General features: G+C 32.0%; 1 protein-coding gene across 2 annotated transcripts; it reads left to right on the top strand.

Moving 5' to 3' along the window:
* Nucleotides 1–144: 144 nt before the first annotated feature.
* Nucleotides 145–12,279, top strand: LOC106476336 (laminin subunit alpha-1-like). Of its 2 annotated transcripts, none has more exons than XM_022380233.1 (7): nucleotides 145–397; nucleotides 1,504–1,693; nucleotides 4,900–5,046; nucleotides 5,842–5,995; nucleotides 9,392–9,525; nucleotides 10,224–10,452; nucleotides 11,009–12,279. In XM_022380233.1, the coding sequence occupies exons 1-7, from the start codon at nucleotides 300–302 to the stop codon at nucleotides 11,149–11,151; spliced, it is 1,095 nt and encodes a 364-aa protein (XP_022235941.1). In that variant the 5' UTR covers nucleotides 145–299; the 3' UTR covers nucleotides 11,152–12,279. The 2 variants fall into 2 exon arrangements, with proteins under 2 accessions (XP_022235941.1, XP_022235942.1); XM_022380234.1 differs by having other exon boundaries at nucleotides 333–401.
* Nucleotides 12,280–17,526: the final 5,247 nt, after the last annotated feature.

Raw genomic sequence — 17,526 nt, 5'->3', positions numbered from 1 at the left:
ACATGACAAAGAAACATGACATCAAAAAGTTCTACTGATGATAGTCTATATCATATCTTGTCAAACTATAATCTATAATTGTACATGATGAAGAAACATGACATCAAAAGTTCTACTGATGATAGTCTATATCATATCTTGTCAAACTATAATCTATAATTGGCATTTCCAGATTATTTCCATTCAACAACCCTATTCGATTTGAAAGAGTAGGAATTGATCACAGTGAAGAAGAGAATGTAACCAAGCCCATAACAGACTTCCCACTTCTTTCTCAGGCCACGAAGCAGTGTGCAGATATGGGAGACTATTCTATTGAGAAGCGTGCAGCAAAATTTGGAAATGCCCTTGAAAGCTATACGCTCTTGAGAGTAAAAAGAAAAACATTTAGAAAAAAGTGAGTTGAGAACTTGGCCGTATCTTTCTTAAAATTTTCTGATGGATAATCTATCAAAGAGCATATCAAGCTAGATAATTTTTCTTTATTTTGATGTTGTTACCTTTGATTGTAAGTATGCACTTGATGTCAAATTAGTGTTGAACTCTTAGTTTTTAAAATTTGGAATCTACAGTGAAGGGTTCAAACATATATTCATATGACAAATAATACAATTTCAGAAAGTGTACCTTATTTAAAGCTAATATATTGTCAGCATAGGCATTTTTTAATCCATGACTTACAATTCTATAACATAACAGGTAATATTAAATTAGACATTATTTGCTGTAGGCACTAAAGATTACATTAATAATTTATAGGAAATTCAAAGAAACTTTGATAATATTGATGATTTTATGTGTGCAATAGAAATGACATGAATTGTAGAAATTGTTCAGAGAGGCTGGGCTTGACCTAGTGGCTAGCATGCTCAGACTGTGAATTTGATGACTCATGTTCTGCAGTTAGTTGCTGCAAAGATCTGCTTTGCACTTTGAGGCCATTGCTTATAAGAGTGATGGTGAAATCTATTTGATGAGAAGGAAGTAGTGGTTAAATAGTCAACAGTGGGTGATGTTGACTGGCTACTTTTTTCTTTAGTCTATAAGCTCAAAATTATATAAACAGATTTTTGTGTAGTTTTGCATGAAATTTCTGAAACAATGAAATAAATTGTGCACAGCCTTTAAACATGTTTTGCATTAGAAATGCAACTTAAACTGGATATAATATGTTCCTTTTTTTTATTATTATTACTGGCAAAGTTTTAGTTTCAAATTTTATGAAACTACACATTTTGAGAATAAGATAAAATAGCTGAAAACAGCCAATATAATGAAATATGACTCAGGTTAAATATGTCCATATGCCAAATATAGATTGAATCAAAAACAGATAATAAATTTTAGAACGAAAAAAAAAATTCAATAATGAAAAAAAAACCACTAAGTTATTAGGAATTCATCATTGAATAGATATAATTAAATTACAAAATTGAAATGTCTAACTTTTATAAGTCTCACAGCTTTAATAGAAATGTTTTATGTTTTCTTTTTATATCATAGGTTTAAAGTTTTATTTGACTTCCGTACATACTATCGCAATGGACTATTCCTGTATGTACACAATGGTCGAAAGAAGAACTATCACTTTGCTGTCATGCTTCGTGGAGGAGCTGTTGTTGTTGATGTGTTCGATAAAAAGAACCGAAGACTTGCTAGTCATGGAGATTTGGATGATGGGCAGTGGCACAAAGTAAGTAGTTTTTTGAATCAGGTGTTAGGAAATTATTACAACCGAGTTACTGTGTTATAAGTTTAAAAACTAACCAGGATCGTGCTACAATAACGGAACAACTTTTAAGTTGTTGCAAACACAGTGACATAAGTAATGGTATAGCATGAGAAAGTTTATTGTGGTGACTTCCAAAACCAAGTAACTATTTCAACTTGAAATTAAGGATGCTAATAGTCCCTGAAAACATTGAAAATAACATCTTTTTTGTATTTTGGCCTTTTATGAGCATTCTGATAAAAAAAAATATAGTGAATATATGGTTTTTATCCAGGAGTTTTACTAATTTTAACTATGATACTATGACAAACCAGCTAATCACTGCTGGTGTAACTGGGAAGTGTTTTAAATGAGTAGTTCTTGGTTGGATTCAAGCTTTTAGCTACAATGGCAACTATTAGGAAGGCTATTATTGAAAGAAAGTCAGACATGACAACCATCAACATGGGTATTAAAAATAAAATTGGTTGAAGAAAGAAAATCCTGCTTGGAAATGTAACTGGAAAACTGAGAAAGGCTGGCTTTTCACTTTTTAATATTTTTCAGAGAATCAGATATGCAAAATGTGTTTGCTACATTGGAAGACCATGTAGACAAAAAAGAAAGCCAATGAACTCTGTTACAATGCTATAAAAAAGAAAGAAAGAAAAAAAAAAAACTCGACTATTTTGTTGGCTTGGCTGGTAATTTGAAATAGACTTTAACTCTGGTGCCAGTGTATTTTTACTGTATACGCAATATTTGTATTTGAACATAACAGTTACATTACACATTTGGAAAGGTGTGTGTGATTACAGTGTCATATCCAAATGAAAATACTGGTCTCTTGTAAACACCTTGGAATGCTGAAAATATACCATGGAGGTAAAACATTATGTAGGAAATGATATCCAATTTTTAAAATTTTTAAAGGGGTCCACATTAGAGCCATTATTTGAATACATAAACATATCAAAATTAAGTCTACATACAAAACTTTTGTAGCCAAACTGGTTTTATTGTGGCCTAGCAATTGTCACTAGATGGCAGCACAATATTTTATAAAATTAAATATATTCATAACATGAGATTTATTTGGTTAGGTGACATCATTTAGTTCCTGTTTTAAACCATGAATATGAGTTTTAGGAGAATTATTTTGATTGATTATCTTTTTATGGTTTAGTAGAAATATAAGAAAAAATATTTTTTTGGGTTGTTATGAAATAATACCATTGGTTTCAGTTATAATTATTATATTTATTATGTTGCACTAAATACATGTAATAGCTCATATTAACTATTTTTTTTGAGTAGAATGTCTATACTGAATTTTATTCCCCCAACTGACACTAAAGGTTCGGGGAATACAGCTATAACATTGTCTGTATGTAGACATTACTTTTTACTTGATAACTAAGCTCTAAACAACAGCTTTTAATCAAACTTTACAGATCATTGCCCTTGAGGCTGATTAAGAACCCTATTTCTTTTGGGATTAAAAGGTCAAGGTCACCATTTAAAAAAAAATAGGCATATGGTGTCTTTGCAAAAGAAATCTAATGAAAAATACCTTAGGTGTGAAAAAAGATGCGACCAAAAGAGGATTGAGTGTGGGACTTAAAGGAATGAAATCAAAATTGGCAGCCAAACTTGTAGTTACACTTATAGTATTGATAAGAATTTTACATCAAATATTCATTCATTAACCAACCAGTCCACATTTTTTGTTCAACTTTGGACATTAAGTTAGGTAAAACATAATATCCTTTTTTGCCACCTACGGCGATTTTTCATTAGATATTATGACTTTGGCAATACACACCAACAAACCACAGCAAGTAAGAAAGTAATACTTGATAGTAACCAACATTAGCTTTAGGATTGCAACCCTATTGTTCAGAACAGACCTTTACTTTACAGAACCAACCAGATTCTTTAAAATATAAGATGATAGTTTTTCTCTCTAAAACAGTGTTAATAGCTTCCTTTATACTAACGCCATGGAATTTAGATTAACAGTTTCTTGTCATCACCCCCATGCAATCGGTACAGCCGTATCAAGCATCATTATAACAAATTATAACTGTTCATCTGTATGATTCTTTTCAAAACTTGAGCTAGAAATTGCTTATCTAGTTTGCTTGGCCTAACCAATACTTATGTATCTGTACGACCTTTCACCTTATAGTTTTGCTGCTCTAAATCAATTGTATTTAATCCAAATGACAAACATTAAAAACTTCCACTTCAACTCTCAGGTGAAGCTGTAGTAAAAATGTTAAACCAATAGCTCACATGACTTTTTGCTTAGGTGTGTGCAAAAAGTTTCGTTAAATTTGAATGGTTTTTGTTTAATAACTTTGCACATGTTGCTAATATTTACACCAAATGAGATTCATAATTGTAGGTTGTAATGATCTATCATTGTATCAAATTTGAAAAAAAATCCATAAAAGTTAAGTATGTTTTTCTACCAAATAAAGTTTCCATACTTTTGGTGCAAAGGAAAAATAAAGAAAGAAAGAAACTCAATAAAAATTGGAAATGTTATATCTTAGGTATTTCTTAATGGATTGCCTTGAAATTTGGTTTGTGAAGTAAGTGTCCACTAGAGCACATCTACTGAAAATGTGTGTTAGTTTGGATTACCACATTGCAACCTGCTGAAGATGGAAAATTGCTAAACTATCACTCCTGTAAATAACACACGGTGTCCTGCAGGTTGTTTTTTTTTTGCCACAAGACACACTATCATGTGTCTTGATATAACCACAAGTTACAAACACATACATACCATATTTATAAGCCACCAAAAAAAAAAAGTTAAAGGTCAAACTTCACAGCTCATATCCCTTGGGGCTGGGGACTAACTCTACTGATTTTGAGGTTAAAAAGTTAAAGACCAAGGTTACCATTACAGAAAATATACTTGTGCTTTCTGTACAATTATAGTCACAAAATGCACACACACACACACACACCATGTTTATCAAAACACTGAAACAAAAAGAGTCAAGGGAATCCATTATTCTACTGATGGCTATTTCTCTCTAATTTATTTTTAGTAAATGTTTTCTGTTATTGGATTTATGGCAGTAGGTTCTAAGTGACTTCACGTGATTCCTTTCGAAAATAATTTCTGATGTAAAGGGTTTGCTGCTGATTGGTTGTTATTTTTTTGGTAGGTTGTGATTAATAAGTCAAAACGAAAACTCTACCTCACTATTGATAATGAAGAAACTCAATCAATGAAAGTTCGCCAGAAGTTGAGGGTTCGGTCACTTACTTACATTGGTGGCGTATCCAGGCAAATGAGTTTAGAAGAAAGATTGGTAAGTGCTTATTACCAAATAGTTATTAATGTTTTGTAATTGGTGTAACATTATACGTAAAGCTGTCGTTAGTGGCTTATTGTACTTTTCTATTAAAAAAACAGAGAGTAAATAGTGCTCTTTGAAGACTACTGTGGAATTGAATTAAACTTCTGTGTATTTTCTTGGTGTAAGGGTAAAATTATATTTTAAACTCTTGTTCTAGACTGTCTTTGCTTGTGTGACATGGACTTTTGAAATTTTTATGTAGCTCTACTAATGCTCACAATACACCTTTTGTTTCTATGGTTAAGGACTTTGTTATGGGAGCCATCAAATCTTGTCAAACATTTGCATCTTTGTTCATTGATCTGTTGAATTTTACTACATGTAGTTTGTTCGTTTCAGGTTAAGGAGAGTTTTAAACAATACACCCCAAAACCATATGTTAAACATTAACACCTTTATTCATTGCACTGTTAAAGTTCAAATGTATAGTTTGTTCGGTCCAGGTTGAGGTGAATTTTAAAAGATACATTCAAAAATCTTGTGTTAAAAACCTTTGTTCATTGCTTTCATAGCTCTGTTAAAGTTCACACTATAAACTTTATTCAGTTGAGTGTAAGAAGAGTTTTAAAAGATATTCAAAACTTTTATATCTGTAAATAGTTTTGCTCATTGCTCTTTACAATATGTAGTTTTTATTTCAAGGTAAGAGGATTTTAAAAGATACATTAAAATCTTTTATAACAGTCAACATTAAATAGCTTTGTTCATTGCTGTCTTACTGTGTTAACATACTTTGATTGCTTCTAGGTTAAAGACAGTCTTAAAGGATGCATTCGCAACCTTCACATTAACAACAAATATCTTGACCTAGCTGCTGGAAAACCAGCTCAAGCTATTGGTCAGTGTTTGGCCCGGATTGAACCAGGAGCTTACTTTGGTGGAGATGCCTATGCCATTTATGGTAAGTATATTTGAGAACAAAAAGATGAAATCATAATTATGTAGGATCTTTCCTCATTACTAGTTTACTTAACATACTTTAGGTTACCACACTGAAGGTGTCTGCAACAAAGCAGTTGTAAGGTTGTTATAAAAATATATTATTAACATGAAAAAATCCCATGTTAGAAGAAATACTTTATAAAAAGATTAAACAAGAAAGGTTAACTGAACAACTACTGACTAAAGACATTAAACAAGAAAGGTTAACTGAACAACCACTGACTAAAGACATTAAACAAGAAAGGTTAACTGAACGACCACTAAATAAGATGATTTTACAAGCAAGGTTAACTGAACAACTACTGACTAAAGACATTAAAAACGAAAAGTTAACTGAACGACCACTAAATAAGATGATTTTACAAGCTTTTCTTGTTTAATGTCTTTAGTCTGTAGTTGTTCAGTTAACCTTTCTTGTAAAACCATCTTATTTAGTGGTCGTTCAGTTAACTTTTCTTGTTTAATGTCTTTAGTCAGTGGTTGTTCAGTTAACCTTTCTTGTTTAATGTCTTTATTCAGTTTAACCTTTCTTGTAAAATCATCTTATTTAGTGGTCGTTCAGTTAAGGTAGTTCTACTGAAAATCTTCTTCTTTGGTAGTTCTACTGACAGTCTTCTTCTTTGGTAGTTCTACTGACAGTCTTCTTCTTTGGTAGTTCTTCTGATAGTCTTCTTCTTTGGTAGTTCTACTGACAATCTTCTTCTTTGGTAGTTCTACTGACAGTCTTCTTCTTTGGTAGTTCTACTGACAGTCTTCTTCTTTGGTAGTTCTTCTGATAGTCTTTATCTTTGGTAGTTCTACTGACAATCTTCTTCTTTGGTAGTTCTACTGATAGTCTTCTTCTTTGGTAGTTCTACTGACAATCTTCTTCTTTGGTAGTTCTTCTGATAGTCTTCTTCTTTGGTAGTTCTACTGATAGTCTTCTTCTTTGGTAGTTCTTCTGATAGTCTCTCTTCTTCAATAGCTCTTCACTTAGCCTTCCATGTTTTACTGGTTATTCAATCATATGCCTTCCTTCTTTAATCTTCTTATTCAGTAGTTGTTCAGAAAGAAGAAGAATGTCAGTAGAACTACCAAAGAAGAAGATTTTCAGTAGAACTACCAAAGAAGAAGACTGTCAGTAGAACTACCAAAGAAGAAGATTGTCAGTAGAACTACCAAAGAAGAAGATTGTCAGTAGAACTACCAAAGAAGAAGACTATCAGAAGAACTACCAAAGAAGAAGATTGTCAGTAGAACTACCAAAGAAGAAGACTATCAGTAGAACTACCAAAGAAGAAGATTGTCAGTAGAACTACCAAAGAAGACTATCAGTAGAACTACCAAAGAAGAAGATTGTCAGTAGAACTACCAAAGAAGAAGATTGTTAGTAGAACTACCAAAGAAGAAGACTATCAGAAGAACTACCAAAGAAGAAGATTGTCAGTAGAACTACCAAAGAAGAAGACTATCAGAAGAACTACCAAAGAAGACTGTCAGTAGAACTACCAAATTAAAAGACTGTTAGTAGAACTACCAAAGAAGAAGACTATCAGAAGAACTACCAAAGAAGAAGACTGTCAGTAGAACTACCAAAGAAGAAGATTTTCAGTAGAACTACCAAAGAAGAAGACTGTCAGTAGAACTACCAAAGAAGAAGATTGTCAGTAGAACTACCAAAGAAGAATACAACAATCAGTAGAACTACCAAAGAAGAATGTCAGTAGAACTATCAAAGAAGAAGACTATCAGTAGAACTACCAAAGAAGAAGACTGTCAGTAGAACTACCAAAGAAGAAGATTGTCAGTAGAACTACCAAAGAAGAAGACTATCAGAAGAACTACCAAAGAAGACTGTCAGTAGAACTACCAAATTAAAAGACTGTTAGTAGAACTACCAAAGAAGAAGACTATCAGAAGAACTACCAAAGAAGAAGACTGTCAGTAGAACTACCAAATAAAAAGACTGTCAGTAGAACTACCAAAGAAGAAGAAGATTTTCAGTAGAACTACCAAAGAAGAATACAACAATCAGTAGAACTACCAAAGAAGAAGAAGACTGTCAGTAGAACTACCAAAGAAGAAGACTGTCAGAAGTACTACCAAAGAAGAAGATTACACATGGTATGCCATTTAAAGAACTACTGAAGAAGAAGTAAAGGAAAATAACTGAAGAACTAAACATCAAGACTAAACAAGGGAAACTATCTATCTAAAGAACTACTGAAGAAGAATACGAGATAAGGGAGACTTAACTGAAGAGCTACTGAAGAAGAAGATTGAAAAAAAGGAAGAATAATTGAATAAATACTGAAGGAGATGATAAAGTGTGTATAAAACTAAAAGTTTTTCATTATGTTACACATAAATATTTTCTTACTTTCTGTCAGAATTTAAAAATATAGATTCTTCTCTTTTGCAAATTGTCAAAATAAAATGGCTTTTAGTTATATTTCTTAATACTATAAATACATATGCTATGTTGTTGTTGGGCTTAGGATTCTTCTACAGTCTGTGATTTGTTAATGATAAATTCAACGATGAATAAACAGCACACACTTCACTTGTTTTCAAAATAATATATATGTATATATATTCAGAACAAGTTAACTAACGTATAATAAATTCTTCAACACTATGGATATTATGGACATATCATAAATACTATGTATGTAGTTCTTTCCTTCTTGTCAAATATCAACTTAAGCCTATTCAATTACTTTAGAACTTCAGTTGACAAGTTAAACTATCTTCTCTATTTCTATCGCACTACTATTCACTGTGATTCGCTTAGTTACGGTAATTGTTTGGTCTTCTTTCTTTTGAAGATCCTCTGTTCCTTTTGTCAAAGTGCACTCAGGCTGATTCAGTTACTTTAAAATCATGCTTTAGCTGAATAAAATTATTTTTCTAATCTTCTTTTCTACTGTTAGTTTCACTCTAACATATGAAACATTAGGCCTATCATTTCTACCATACTTAACTTCACTCGAACTTTATTCTCTTTTGCTATTATCTATCTGCTTCTATCTGTCTGTCTGCTGCTTCCTGCTCATCTCACACTATTTATACTTTTATCACCTTAAAGTCTGTCTGCCTTCTATATTCTCGATGTCAGTATATTACACGTGACATTCAATATTCTCAACATCAATGAATTATTAACAAAACTTTCTACAATCGTCTGCTTTTAACTCTTGTTATAACAAAAACTAAACAATAATAAAATATTCACTCACAAAAATAAATTAATCAATAATATCTAAACCAGACAGTCTTTTATATCATGACACTTTCACAAAGTTATTGCTTTTCCTTTGGTTAAATGCAGTACATCTTTGTGAAACTTTACAACTGTTTTTGATTTTTTCTGTAGATGACAATTTTAACATTGGAGACAGTTTATATGTCAACCTGGAGTTCAAGACCACACAGTTAAATGGTGTTCTGGTGAGCCTTAGTGATGGGACTGGAGCAATTTCCTTCAGCATAGAGCTTCATAATGGAAAGGTTAGTGCAACGTGTTAAATTGTAGCAGATATCTCCATCAGAGCCTTCCCATTTGTGGAATTATACATTTTGTTGTACTTGATTGTTATTATGAGCTGATTTTTTTTTTCAAGGCTGATGGGTCTATAGCATTAATTTTCAAACGTCTTTGTCCATAATTTTTCGGTACATTCTATATAAATGAATGATACTGAAATGTTTGGAGTTAATTGTTTTTTTTAATTTATTACTGTGTTATATTTTTTGTAATCAAATGGAAACAAGTGTAAAATATTAAAAAATTAGTTGACTGTGGTCACAAAATTGATCCATTCTTTCAATGATTTCATGACATTTATATTTTGAATTTGATTACTTAATTTATTTTTAGTATTATATTTTAAAAACAAGTGTTACAAGAAAGCTACTTTTTCTGGCCTAATTGTCCTTCAGCTTGTATGGGTAATTGTTTCTTACAATTTCTTTCTTAAATTTGAATATTTAATTTATTTTTTATAATAGTTTTTCTAACAGGTGATTTATATGAACACTTTTTTTGTTACTGACCTAGTTATCTTTCAATTCGTATGGATAATTGCCTCTTATATTTTATATTCTAAGTTTGATCAGTTAAATTATTTTTCATATTACATGTTTCTAATGAGTGATATAAAGAAGTATTACCTTTTCTCTGAACTAGTTGCTCTTCTTCTCGTTAGGTAATAGTTTCAGTGACTGCTGGAAGGAAGGAAGAAACAGTCCAAGCTATCAAGTCCTCCATGTCAAAGTATGACCTGTGTGACAGCATGTGGCATCAGGTGACAGTCGAATACATTGAAAATGTTGTCACCTTAAAGGTGGACATGGAAGACTTAGTGTCTGGCTTTGGAAAAAGTAGTCCAATCTTAAATCATTCTCGCCATCCTTTGTATATCGGAGGTCTTCCTGGTATGTTTATTTGAAATTTTCAATACGCATCTTGGAATGTTTCTACATTAACCTCACCAGTATATAATAAAACAGTGAGTTACTACCACTTTCCTCTGGGCTGCCTGATATATGTATCTCTTTGGCAAGTAATTCTCACTATAATCTGTGTAAAAAAGATCTTTTATGGACTCTTAGATTGCTCTCATAAAACCCAAAATAATTGGTAGTAACGGTCCACTGGATATGTTTTTATATTTGTCATAAAACCTTGAATAGCTGCTGCAGGATGTCTTGTGTGTAGTTTATACTCTGTCATAAAACCCTGAATAACTGATGTTAGACATCTGATACGTAGTTTATACTCTGTCATAAAAAAACCCAAGTTATTTTTACTGTCATCCCTGCATCAGAGGTTTTCATGGTATGTTTATTTGCTGTTATCATAAAGAAGTTTGTTAAGTTACTTTCATTTGACACTTTTTATGTATGTTTTCTTGAAAACAGTTTTCTGTTGTTTATTTCTAATTGCTTTGTCATGAAGGATTTTAACATGAAATATTTCTGTGTTTTTCAGAGAGTGCACCTAAAGGATCTCTCCAGATTCGAGACAACTTTAAGGGGTGCTTGAGAAAATTAGCCATCAATAGCAGAAGACTGGATTGGGTTCACATGGTTTCACTTCAAAACGTTTTGCCTGATTCATGTCCATCTTTCTAATTTTGACTTGTTCTAATTGTTCTGTTTTAATTTATGCATAAGATATGTGTAAAGATAACACTAAAGTATAAGTGATTCAAATTACTAATGGTGCTAATTAATTCCTTAACCTGTAATTTACTAATTCTGATGTAAAATTTATTATAAATAAGATTTTACTTCAGCCCAGTTAAATGATAGTTTTCGTGAGAACATAAACATGCAGTTCCGAGTATAAAGCCTCAATATGGTGAAACAGATTTATTTTAAGGTTATACAGACTTACCATAAGTAGTCCAGTTTTGAAGTCCCTGTGACATATCTCAGGAAGCTCATAAATATCTTGTTTCCTAAATTAACAAGAACATTGTGACATCCTTTTGGATATAATGATTTAATTCATAATTTCAAGCTTTGAGGAGCAAAGATTTAACATTTTTCGTCTTTACAAGATAGTAAATGCAATATAGACCAATTTTGGACCAGTATAAATTAATGATACAAACATAACGTTACTTACAAAGCTCTTAGGTTATTCTGACATTGTAAATAAGCAATGTACACTGTTATATTTTTCACTATAAATTTTTATATATTTTTTGTAGCTTCTACTGAGGCACTGCATGTATCGTCTAAATTATAAAGTAAATTAGGATGTGAACTGACTTTGTAGACTTTCAAAATATGTAAAACAAAAGCGTAATCATAAAAGCCTCTTTAGGAATTTACAAAGTTCTTCATTTTTGTTATATGACATGTATGATGTTACAAATTATGATTTTCTTGAACTAATGTATTGTAAAATTGAAAGACTTAATTAGTAAATTCTCCTTTAAAAGTTGTATTTTATTTTTGATATAATTATTGACATTTTATCAGAAAGAAAGATGCTTTCCAGGTACAACATAAATTTCTTTTGATTATTGTTTAAATGAGTTCTAATGATACATACTTTTCTTTAATCAGAATTTGTCAATCATTGATTGTAAATTTAAGAGTTAATTGAAGTTTGAAATCAAACTGCAAACAAGTTGCTTTGTAGCAAACAAACGAAACTTAGATATTTGTAAATTACAGAAACTAGAACACTCATCTTATTTACAATTTTTGTGTTATTTAATAGCAAAATAAATATAGTGTTGTAATGTGTTCTGTTGTTGGGTGGGTTCTTTTGGATTATCTGATAAAAAGAAATTACAAAATCCAGTCAAAGTAACAATAACAGTTTAGCTTATTTCTTCTTTAACATTCACTACAGGCTACTTTTACTCGTAGTAGTAGGTCCATGTGCACATATCAACAGAAATTCTGAAACTAATGGTAAGTATACCTAACTCACAAATAAACTTGCTTATAGAATTTTCTCACAGATTGTTCGAGTTACTAAATAGATTCAATAAATTTCACTTGTAACACTGAACTCGTTACTCATGTTTATAAATAATGTGCCCTTGTCTCTAGACATTAGGTGAATCTTCTACATTATTACATCATCATCATTAGCAGCTCCTTCTAGCAAACCTTCACATAAAATACCACACAATCCTCTATTGCATTAAACCATCCTGTGAAGAGAATTGGACAAAAAGGTACTTGACCCAGTTAACTCCTGGGAAAAGTTAAAGTTAGAAACTTGCATGGGCAATGCTACGTTCCAACCTTGAGAATTAAAGAGGTGAAAAAAAATATTGGGGAACTTTAAAACTAAAAGAAACGGAAAACGTGTAGTACAGCCTGGTGCTACATCATCAACCTGATACAGACAATGAAATTTCTTACATCTGCCACATTAAACAGTTGTTGACTTTGAGCATTACATTACTGTGTCTTGGATATTGTGTTACATACAATATACTTTATAGTTATTTAAAAACTACTTGGAGAATTCTCCTCAAAGTTTATTCATGACTAACATATTAAATTGCTTGAATCATACGTGGGTGCAGAAGAGAATTCCCTGCAGTGGCAAAAGCATAGATAGCTCATTGCATAACTTTGTGCTTAAAAACATCCAGGCGAAAGGAAGTATAAAAATTAAAGATCAGGAAAGCAGGGACGACGCTTGCTTCAATAAAACAAACTTGTTCAAAAGTGCAGAAAATATTAACCAAACAAATAACAGAACTGAGTAAAGCTCTCACTGAGAAGCAAAACAAAACTTATTGTAAAAACTTAAAAGAAAGTCATGGTCATTATTTACAACTTTCAGATTTCCCAATTAAAATCCCTCAAGGGCTTTGTTATCAAGCATGTCATCACCTTCTGGTCATTCCAACAACACTTGACATAAGCGTTGCCATATATATATATATTTAATGGTTAAGGGCTAAATCACTGATCATTATTAGGGGTTTGAGGAGTGCAAGTTAGCTCTTTTGTAGTTGAACATTGAAATCAGTATGTTTAGCACAGTAATAATGTATTCAGATGTACTAAATGGTCGTGGTCCCTTTTATCAATACAATGTGAATGGCGAAGTACTATACCATTATACTGCATACTGACCAGGAAAATTTCATATTGTCATTGACCTTCTGTCTAGGTTAAAACCTTCATATTCTCATTTATTTTGGAATAATTCGCTATGTCTGAAAAGACTTTGCTTACACTTACATAGACAACTGGCAACAAAGATCCTTTCATTACCCAAAAACCAACTTTCTTTATAACACTTTATTAAAAAAGTTGGGGCATTGAAGCCTACTACACAGCAGTATTACATCTAATTCACTCTTGTGTCTGTGATGGTGATTCATCTTAAGGTTCTTCTGATTGTGGCTCAAATGAAGCATTACTTTCTTCCTCTGACTGTTTCACAACTTGATAAATATTACTTTTGCTTGTCGATTCACTGGTTTTTTTCCACATTACCTTTCAACCATTAATTACATCATACCTGTATTGTGGCATTAATAGAGTCTAACCTTCACTCTACAGTAAACGATGACAACTGAGGTTCTTCATTGGTTTATATAGTCCTTCAAATTGTTTCTAGAATGGTCTCAAAACATTCTCAGAATGGAGCTTTAACGATCTAACACGAGATGGAGTGTAATTGCAAGCTAGATGATATATTGAGGGTTAAAGTAGTTCCTACATTTTAGTGCAATAATGTGGCGGGATAATTAATCTGATACTAGTGTGAATTGAACCCGCCACCTTTACCTACCACGAGACATTATGGCTTCACTTTTATACGTTCTACCAGAGAAATTTCTAACTAATCACTGTTTAGAAGAACTGTAAGAATAGTAAACTATTATCTAAAGCATCACATGGCCTGGTGGTTAGGATGCTGATCTGCAATCTGTTGCTGGTGGGTTCGAATACCCACCCTTTGAGCTATGGGGGCATTATAATGTTTGCGGGAAATCCCACTATTTGTTTATAAAGAGTTGACAGTGGGTGGTGTTGAAAGTCATGTAGGGATGATCTATGTATAGCTGTATCATCCTTATATTCTTGTTTGCATTCTTTTTGGCACTGCCATTTCTACATCATTTTACATTCACAAAATGTTTTTATTACTTGTTTTGTGACGTTTTTTTTCCTGACTGAAAGTTAGTATATTCTGTGATTGTGTGTAATAAAATTTAATATTATGTGTAATGATTTTATTTTTACTCTTTCACTTCATACATAATATAAGGGTTGGCTCCCTAAAGACACCAATTGTATAGTGTAGGAAGCATTGAGTATTCTACATGTTACAGTCATCTAATGTTCATCCATTATTGGCTGGTAATTCATGTTTCATTCTGTACGTGAGCTTTTTAAACGAACACCAGATTTCGGTAAAAAAGGCTAATTTCATGGGGTAATGGTAACATTGTTTAACTAGAATAGTGATTTAAAAAAATCACTACTAGTTATAACGACTAAGCGATGACTTTGTGCACTGTGGATTTAGGTTTAAATTGACGTTAGTGATAAAGTAGTTGTTAAGTTATTTCGACTAAAACAAGAAGAAGAAAGACGAACAATTTGGTGAGTTGGTATCTTAGTGATGGTTTCTTGCCTTGTTTTTGGGCATGTTGGGTAAAGAAACAAATGAAAGTGAGTGGCAATCATCTTTTAAAGTAAAACTCTCTGTGACTGTTGATTTTTTAGCGTGCATAGTTGTATTATGCCTGTTGAGTACCTTGGCCATCTCTACATATAGAGTCTACTGACTCTATGATAATTAAATCTATATCTAGAAATATACAGTCAGAATAGCAGTTATTGACAAGAATATTTCCCAACCAGGTGTACTGGTATTGAGTCATAGAAAGAAATGTTGGTATTTCCATGATTTATTGAAATAGCGTTAAGTTTCTATATGCCGTCTTAAAACTTTTTTCACTTAAGCTAAATATGGTCCTGGCCAAACATTTCAAAACGTACTAATTTCATTTTTCCTCCTGAAGGTCACCTGTTTTAACCACTCGCACCACTATACAGTTGCCAGTCAGTTAGTAGACACTAAAATGACGTCACATAAGAGACGCTTAACGTTGTAACTAGTACTGTCGTGACGTTAGTAAAACGTGCACATGCCATGAATCACGAGAAGAATTATGCATTTTGTAGACTACAACACAGCATGGCATATGATCTTCAAAAGCAATATTTGTTACTCTTAATTCTGGATTTATTTACTCTTAAAACAGTACACTTTTGGGGACCTTGCACAAGTACATCTAGCTTTATATATACGTTTTTCAATAATTTGTTTACTTTATCATGTTCTTTAAAATACAGATTTCAGTTCAGTGTTAAACGTGGATAGTCAACAACACGATTATCAATAGAGTACCCTTAAAATTAAAAAACAATATCACAAACTTCCCATAACAAAAATGATATTTTAGAAGAAAATAAATGGTTGGAGAAGGAAAGAAACAGAATGAATTGGATATTATGGTGACTCTCTGACGTTAAAAAGTAATGTACCCTTCAGCCCCTTTCGGGGAACAATGCTATTAGCCAAAGGCATAAAAGTGAAACGTAACAGTGTAACATATTAACTCGTGTATTCTACGTTAATATATGAAATATCATTAGTTACCAGTAACTTAAAAGGCGTATATCTCCTAATTCATCAAATATTTGAAGAAAATAACCCCATCTGAAGAAACGATTTGTTTCCCATTTTGAGAACCAAATCTCAATAAAGTAGAAACAACGCTAAAAGTTGGTTTCAATGGCACATTATGTAACTTTGCACTTAACAATGCACCAACACCTACCGTATTTTGAGTATGAGATCTATTAATTTTTGTGGTAAGCCAAATATTTTCTTGCAACATATTATAGGATTAGTAATTTTACGACCATTCCAAAACTGGTGTTTCATACCTTAATTTATTAATGAATTTTGAAAGGTAATAATGAACAATTTTAGTATGGTGAATACCAATAGTTTTATCTTTTGTTAGTTTCATCTCCAATTATAATTAATGTAAAATGTATAACATCTCTGTACATAGAATAACATTATGTCATTAGTTTAGTTGCATTAGGTTTTGCTAATTAATTGTATACTTACAATTTCGCTACTTCTTTTTTAAGTCTTTTAAATGTGATTTTTTTTCGTTTCTTATAAATTGTTTCTAGTTCTTAGGGTCTAACTTTATTTGATATTGTATCTGCTTATTTGTTTCTGGTAGAAATTATTTCCGTTGATCTTCAGCGATACAAGTCCTTTCTTGATTAAACCAGTTTATTCTTCCTCGATACAAACTTTTAGTACACAGAAGTTCCACAATCAGTACATTTCTCGTCACTTTGAACTTAACAACTTTTATAATACATGCTATAAATCACAGTGATTCACAATCTCGATAACTTCGCTCTCAACGAGTGCAGAATACACTTTATGGCTCACTAGCTCGAAACTAACAGAATCATAAATTACACGGAACTCAAAGTAACTACTCTCTTCATTTATATCCCTGCTGGCTTTCTCTGCCAGGCTTATATACTACTTGAACATACTAGGACTTCCACGATCATTCGAGAAACTCATCACGCACGCTACCAGTGCCAGCAGCTTCACGTGACTTCCACTGTCATAACAATATTAAGATAAACAACTTTTTAAAGCACAGATAAAGTAAAAATGTGTATTTTGGTACATGCGCGGGCAGGTGCCTATTTTCCTACATGAGCGCTCAGGTGCCTATTTTCCTACATGCGCGTGCAGGTGTCTATTTTCGTACATGCGTGCTCAGGTGCCTATTTTCGTACATGCGCGCGCAGGTGCGTAATTTGGTTATTGAACTGTATACATAAAACCTAAAAAATAAGTTTGGTATCAAACATTAGATTATTATTCAAATTTTAGTATTATACATTATTCAATTTCTTAACTTAGAAGTAAATATTAAAAAAAAACAGTTAAACATCAATTTT

Source organism: Limulus polyphemus, unplaced genomic scaffold (assembly GCF_000517525.1).
Source record: "Limulus polyphemus unplaced genomic scaffold, Limulus_polyphemus-2.1.2 Scaffold10319, whole genome shotgun sequence".
NCBI classification, from domain to species: Eukaryota; Metazoa; Arthropoda; class Merostomata; order Xiphosura; family Limulidae; genus Limulus; species Limulus polyphemus.
The sequence above is the reverse complement of the archived record's forward strand: the minus strand, read 5'-3'. Positions and strand labels throughout refer to the sequence as shown.